We start from the raw sequence: 7614 nt of genomic DNA on the forward strand, positions 1-7614 counted from the left end.
TGAATATGAGCAGTGTGTGTAATGTAGTTAAAATGAAAAGTTTTCCCCTCTGCATTCTGACATATTTGTTAAGGGTTTATTGATGCATTGCTTTGTTGTTGAACGAGAATTTTCTCAAATTCTATGAAATGGTGTACATGTACACTATACAATAAAAACATTCTAGGAAAGTATGGTTTGTTGTTTTTCCATGTGGTATTGTTCCAGAGATTTGTTTTGTTCTTTGACATTTGGAGCATCACTGCAGATATTTGACTAATTGTTAGAAAGTTTTCCCGTTATAACTGCCTTAATGGTTTGATGTTTTCCTACTGTTTAATACAAAAAAAAAAAAGAAATCAGAAAAAATTGCGATACATGCTCCAAAGTCCTAGATTTAGCAGGATGTTGTGATTCCATCTCCGGTTGACAGTAATTTGGTCTGGTCTTGTGTCTGTGTGGTGACTGTAGAGATGAAGATGGTAACTGAGAGTCCCTGACACGACGAGCTTAATGGTTACTTTTTAACATTATAATCACACTTTAGCACAAGTTATATGATGCCAGTTTTAATCAAGATAATCTGGGGAAATGAAAAATCACATTTTATTAACATTTAGAATAACTATAAATTCAGACGGTCAAAATCAATCGATTTAATCTTTTACTGTCGATTCTTGAGTTATTCATGAGTTCATGAAATTTTCAGATTTTTTCCCTATCCTGTAATGTAAAGACCAAGATACTGGAGTTTTTCCTTTTTTAAGAATGTCACAGCTGCTCTGTAGTTTATCATTAATGGAACACATTTTACAGTTGCCTAAGTTTGGATATCTATAGGCTAATACTTGATATAAAGCTCAAATGTACTGATAGTTTGGGGGTTTAACATCTTAGCAATGCATGCCTTCATCTCCTATACCTTATTATTAAGATTCGTTTTCTAATGTAAAATGCTAGTAAAGTGTTAGCGCACATTTTAGAACACGAGACTTTTATTTTGTTTTGGCAACATGACGTCATAAGGCTACGCGCTCCTGTGTTTGATTCGGCTGCAGAAAGGTATGCGCTTTCAATCGTTTAAAGTATTTAAATAAACAACTCATAAATACTTATATACTGACATTAATGAAGGCGGTTTTGTGTGAGTAAAGCACATCTGCACGAGCAGCAGAAAATGTGCGTTTGTATTCACTCCCTAAATCATCAGTTTATCATACAAATTCAGTCACTGGCAAGTAGTGATGGAGAAACAGATCTTTTCGAAACACGAGTCAACTGAATCAATTGCGCCACAAAATGATTCAGTGTTTTGAATCGCTCGAATCAGCGAACACTGACGACATCTGCTGCTCAAAACACTGGAAATGCAGAGAACAACAAACACAAACATGTTCAACGACAACTATTACAAACCAGCTGCAAATGTTTCATGATAAACATAATCTCCAAATCAGCAAATACCAAAATATAAATCTTAATACAAATATGATTTTTCTATATCATTTTGTTAATTTGGATGTCTGACTCCTTTACTAGGGCACTGACTGCTGAAATAGGGAGCTGCTTGAGATGCACCCAGAGTTTTAGTTTGCATTTATTCATTTACTTTTTTGGTAATTATCCTCTTCTTCAACAGGACAAAGTGTCCAAACACACAGGAAACACTCCTGGTGAAGCAATTGAGATCTTTGTGACACACTATTATAAAGATGGAGTTTATTAAAGAGGAGAGTGAAGGCATGAAGATTGAAGAAACATTCAGAGTCAAACATGAAGATACTGAGGAACAAACAGGTTGGTTTTCATTCTCAAAGCTGAACTCACCCATTTCCTTATTAAAATGTCCAAATCTACAGAAATGAATGGTATTATTGAAGAATGTTACCTGAGAGTTGTCTTTAAAGTGGTTTAATTTGACATGAAACGGGTCGCCTCATGTAGACAGACATGTTGAGATCACATGACCACACAAACTATAACTCTGCCTTCAAGTGAACCTTAGAAGATTGTTTAGTGTGTGTAATGACATAATAACAAATGTCTAAGTTAGGGAACAAATAATGCAGAAGTACTGTATTAAGTAGTATAATATTAAATACCTTACATAAATATCTTCTTGTTAATTGAAAGAAAAAAATGAAAAACTTAATTTTATTAAATAAAAATGTTATTGAGCTGTGAAATATGAGCAACCAACTTCAATCAACATTTTTCTTGACATGCTTAATTAATTTTAAAAACAACTTTAGAGAGCAAATAACCATTGAGTTTAACTAACTAACTGCATAATAGATCATTTAAATCAAACTGATTGAGATGAACAGTTAAAATCAAAGACACCCCTTGTGAAACATGGGAAAAATCTGTTATGAATTTCATATCTTTTATCAAACTCAGTAGTAAATGTATCAACAGAATTTGATCTAGGTTGAGTGTTTCTTCTCCTGAACACATGTAGCAGCACACATGTGAGGTCTTCAACACTTAAAAACACACAATGCCTAACAAATCTATTTCTTTCTCTCCCTGACCTTGTCTTTCTGCTTGAGCAGCACTAGTTGAAGCCTGAAAATATTGTAAACAATAACATAACTAATTACACTGGTCGGACTAAGCTCTGTTTCAGACTAATACCTCCGGTTCAGGATGGTCCTCATCCTCAACACGTGCCTTTTTCAGTTGCGGAAAATACTTTTCAATACTCATCTGGATTGAAGCAGCAAACATTCAGTGTAAGAGTAAAGAAACGACATAATTTATAATACGTTTATTTGATTCACAGCTGCTACATATAGTGTTTTGACCTCGCGAGAATATTTTCTCTAACGGGGGGCTAGTCCAATATGTGGGGGTGCTACGAAATAATCGATATTCGTGATGTAAAAGTTACTTAATGAAGAAATTGTGTCTTTTTTTTTTTTTTTTTAAGAAAAGCAGCTCTGGTAGCCTACACACCACATTTAACAGAAGTAGCCTATAATTTAAATTTTATTTAAAACGGCCTTCTAAATTATATTTAAAACTGACACGAATGAAAAAAAATAGACACAAACTTAAAACAAGCCCTGCATTCCAGCCCGAGCCCGATGGGCAACAGTAGCCGCGCCTTCAGCCAGTGTTGCCAGATCGGGCTGACGATTTCCAGCCCAAAAGCTCACCAAAACCCGCCCACTTCAACAAAAACCAGCCCAAATTTTAACTGCCAAAATAATGAGAATTTTATTGCCATGTCAAGGTTAATAAGGACCATTTTTATCTCTTTAAAGAAAGAATAATGACAAAATAAAATAAAGATAAATCAATTTCACAGGAATATGGATCAAAACAGTCCGAAAATATGCATAAAATGTTTTCGTTTCAAAGTGGAAATTAACCGATGACTTTAACCCTTGGAAAAACACATGCATCATTTTCAATGTCCACAGTAAAAATATTCTAATTTCTGTGCAAAAAGTGCACAATAAAGTGATGAGAAACAATGTAGCTGGCATTTACGTTCATGCACACACCCACGTTTTCTTATTTCAGTTACAATTATATTTAGAAGTCTTCTATTCATCTCTCACCACATGTAATCCACTTAGACTTTTTATTGTGTAATTTATATTTAGGCCACTTTGCCATCGCAATTACTTCAAATGAATAAGCTGCATATTCAAAATCTTGCCTGTTATAGCGCCAAAAAAAACCTTGTCTCTCACAAGTCATCACATCTCACTAACGTAAAAGACGTAAATTGATTGACAGGTCTCTGTTAAACTAAACCAGTAAGGGTTGCGTTAAGCAAAAATGAGTTGATGACTGCACTACACATTATATTACTGCAAAGCGAAGAAAAAAGCAGCGGATTGGGCAGCTTTTATTTTTTTAAAGCAGCCCAAATTTTGTCTACCCGCCCAATGCGTTATTCTCCGGTCCAAGCCGATCAAAAGAAGAAGCCCAATCTGGCAACACTGTCTTCAGCACATTTTTTTTTTTAGGAGTTCCACAAATCCGCAATCAAGCGCACATAAAAGGCTAACGCATGTGCCTCACGATTCCTGTCCCTGAACAAGAGAGCCCATTCCATTTTTTTTTTTTTATAAAAAAAAGCCCATCAACTTGTTGGTATTGTTTGTGAGGGCACGCAAATATACATAAATCCTTTACAGTTACGAATAATAGCAATTACTCTTACGTGCAAAAAAGTCAGCGTATTTTAAGATGTTTGCAATGCAAGTGATCACATGAGCTTAATCGCATTATTATAATCGAAGTATTGCGTTAACATGACGAAAAGTTTAATCGCAATATTGCCAAAATCTCATTATAATCGCATTAAGAGGGTCCATGTAAACGCACTCACTGATTCGTATGCAAATCACTGACCTTAAATCACCCGATTTGAAAGGGGTAACTGATCCAACACAAAATATATTTCTTTATTTACCTAATTATGAAGGAAATAATAAACATAACCATATATGTGACCCTGGACTACAAAACCAGTCTTAAGTCGCTGGGGTATATTTGTAGCAATAGCCAAAAATACATAGTATGGGTCAAAATTGTTGATTTTTCTTTTATGCCAAAAATCATTAGGAAATTAATTAAAGATCATGTTTCATGAAGATATTTTGTAAAATTCCTACTATAAATATATCCATATGTAATTTTTGATTAGTAATATGCATTGTTAAGAACTTAATTTGAAGATTTTCTCAGTATTTAGATTTTTTTGCACCCTCAGATCCCAGATTTTCAAAAAGATGTATCTCGGCCAAATATTGTCCTATCCTAACAAACCATATATCAATAGAAAGCTTATTTATTGAGCTTTCGTATGATTGAAAATTTAACCCTATGACTGGTTTTGTGGTCCATGGTCACATATATGGTATTAGTATCTGAAATTGATTCGATTATACAATAAATAATACATTACAAGCCTATGTTTCTATATTGCCCGTTGTATTGAAATTCAAATCTTTGAAATAAAGCTTCATGTATTTAAGTCCGTACCTTAAGTAGTCAGCTGTATATTCTCTGAGATATGGTGTATATTTTTAATGTTCCTGATTGAGCAACATCTATTTCAGACTCTTCAGATCAGCAAGTTCTGTAATGATTTACTAGTAACATTACCGTTTCCATGTGAGTAAAATGTTATGAATATGTTGAAATAATTATTAATTTAATGAACAAATTATTACCTGCTTCAAAATGATTACTGTTAATGCAAGTATTGTTGAAACATTCAGTTAGCCTACGAATATACGAATAAATACAAAATTACATAGACCTTAATATAGTTATTCACTGTTTATGTATACAAATCATGCATCTTCATTCAGATTTCTAAATGAGCACTTTGTCTTTTGTAGCATATGTTGAACATCCGATGTTTATTTTTATCTGATGTACGACTGTAATGTAGGCTCTATGAACGTACATTTTTAATAAACAGAGGGAATTCCCAACATTAAACAAATAACTGTTTACATGCTTATGACGTTTGCATTGTGAAAATGTACAGTGAGACTTAAGATACAGAAACACTGACTTGTTATGTGATGTCTTCTCAATAAAATCGTATAATTTCCTATTCATTCAATAGAATGTTTGCAAATACTAGGGAATACTAATATGGCGGCGCGGTGGCTTCACTTTTATGACTTCATGAGCAATCCAGTTCTCTCTTATAGATCAGTGGTTAGATGCCAAATGCTCTACTCTCATTCAAGAGGAGGGAGATTGAAGATCAAGAGATTGAAGGGGTGCATACAACATATTTGCCCACTGGCAACTATAGTTGCGCACATTCAAATACAATTTTCAAGAAAAAATAAATAAAACTTGGGGGAAACTCGTAAAACTCGTAATGCCATTGGATCCTGTGTAAACAAAAGGCAGGACCAATGCCGTAATGGGTGTGTCGTAGTGAAGATGCATGTTATCGTGCAAGTTCAACTTGATCCTTAGGGGTTTGATAACTGCCAGTCAGAAAAATATTTTGGTGAATTACAGGCAACACCTCTTTCAGTACCATCTTACATACATGTTGTTGGCAGAAAGTATTTTTTTAACTTGTATTGGTGTCTTTTTGCTTTAGACATGATGCTGCTGAAAGAGAAAAGTGAAGAACTAAATGAAATGGAAGATAAAGTACAGTATGACAAACTTGATTACACTAAAGAAAAATTGTTTAGTTGCTCACAGACTAAAAATACACCTTCACAAAGAAGAGCTCAAAAGACAGAATCTGGAAATAATTTCATCTGCCAACAATGTGGAAAGAGTTTCACTAAAAAACCAAACCTTCAAATCCACATGAGAATTCACACTGGAGAAAAGCCTTACACCTGCAAACAATGTGGAAGAAGATTCATTATGAAAGGAACCCTTAACAGACACATGAGGATTCACACCGGAGAGAAACCTTACACTTGCGACCAGTGTGGCATATGTTTTACTCAAATAGGAGTCCTTAAAAGGCACATGAGAATTCACACAGGAGAAAAACCTTACACCTGCTCTCAATGTGGAATAAGTTTCGGTCAAATAGCAGTCCTTAACAGACACACGAGAGTTCACACCGGAGAGAAACCTTACACCTGCAAACTGTGTGGAAATAGTTTTGTTCGAAAAGGAGGCCTCAAATACCACATGAGAATCCACACTGGAGAGAAGCCTTACATCTGTCAACAGTGTGGAAAGAGTTTCAGCCAACAAGGAAACCTCAATGTCCATATGAGAATTCACATAGAAGAGAGCTTCATCTGCCACCATTGTGGTAGAATATTCACTAAAAAAGGATACCTTAAAGTCCACATGAGAATCCACAGTGGAGATAAAACTTAACATTATAAAAAATGTATATGCCCTTGGTGTGGAAAGGATTTAAATCAACAAGGAAACCTTACAGACCACATGAGAATTCACAGAGAAGAAAAGCCTTCCACCTGACAATGGTGTGGGAAGAGCTCGCCTCAACAAGAAAACTTCAAAATCCTCAGGATCTGTTGGCCTTTAACCTGCCAACAGTGTGGATCTGGTTTGAAGTCACATGAAGCATCACATTGAAGACAAGCTGTTCATTTGTCTGAAAGGGACAGTTCACTCAAAAAATTGTTGACCCTCAAGTTGTCCAAAACATGTATGAGTTTCTTTCTTTGATTTATGACTCCCTAAGTGGATATACACAGGCGCACCTGCTGATTTATCACCTGAAGACTGGCGTCCATTGAAATATTCCATCTATTCCTGGAGAATGAGGAAGTGCTGAATTGGTGTATTACGCTGTAATATTCTGGTATGGACTGATTTTTTATTTGTTCATTCCGTTTTTAATAAATTCTTTATTTGCCCTCATGAGTTAATTTCTTATTTGTTTATTTTAGTCATTTGTTTAGCATGTTGTCCTTTGATTTCATTGTCAATATTGTAAATATTACTATGTTCCTTCACCACAAAGGTAGAGATTGGGTGCCTTTGAACTCAGAAAAGAACACTGTAATTGATTTGCTGTACTTTCTGCCACATATGAAAATGTAAACAGTGTATTGTCCACAGCTCATCAATGTAATCTATGTGATTAATGCCTCCCTGAGAATACCTATTAGACATGGTGTCAGAAGCGTAAAGATGTCAGTT

At 34.8% G+C, this 7614-nt stretch overlaps 1 protein-coding gene across 1 annotated transcript; it reads left to right on the forward strand.

Moving 5' to 3' along the window:
• Positions 1 to 1642: 1642 nt before the first annotated feature.
• LOC141332714 (uncharacterized) lies at positions 1643 to 7319 on the forward strand. The gene is made up of 2 exons (XM_073837683.1): positions 1643 to 1776; positions 6074 to 7319. The coding sequence occupies exons 1-2, from the start codon at positions 1692 to 1694 to the stop codon at positions 6820 to 6822; spliced, it is 834 nt and encodes a 277-aa protein (XP_073693784.1). The 5' UTR covers positions 1643 to 1691; the 3' UTR covers positions 6823 to 7319.
• The last annotated feature ends 295 nt before the right edge of the window (positions 7320 to 7614 follow it).

This window comes from Garra rufa, chromosome 4 (genome assembly GCF_049309525.1).
Source record: "Garra rufa chromosome 4, GarRuf1.0, whole genome shotgun sequence".
Taxonomy (NCBI): Eukaryota; Metazoa; Chordata; class Actinopteri; order Cypriniformes; family Cyprinidae; genus Garra; species Garra rufa.

Excerpts from the sequence above, each read along its gene's own strand:
- LOC141332714 (XM_073837683.1), top strand. The coding sequence starts at position 1,692 with ATGGAGTTTATTAAAGAGGAGAGTGAAGGCATGAAGATTGAAGAAACA. Across the intron at positions 1,777-6,073 it reads AGATACTGAGGAACAAACAG|ACATGATGCTGCTGAAAGAG; the intron begins GTTGGTTTTCAT and ends TTTTTGCTTTAG.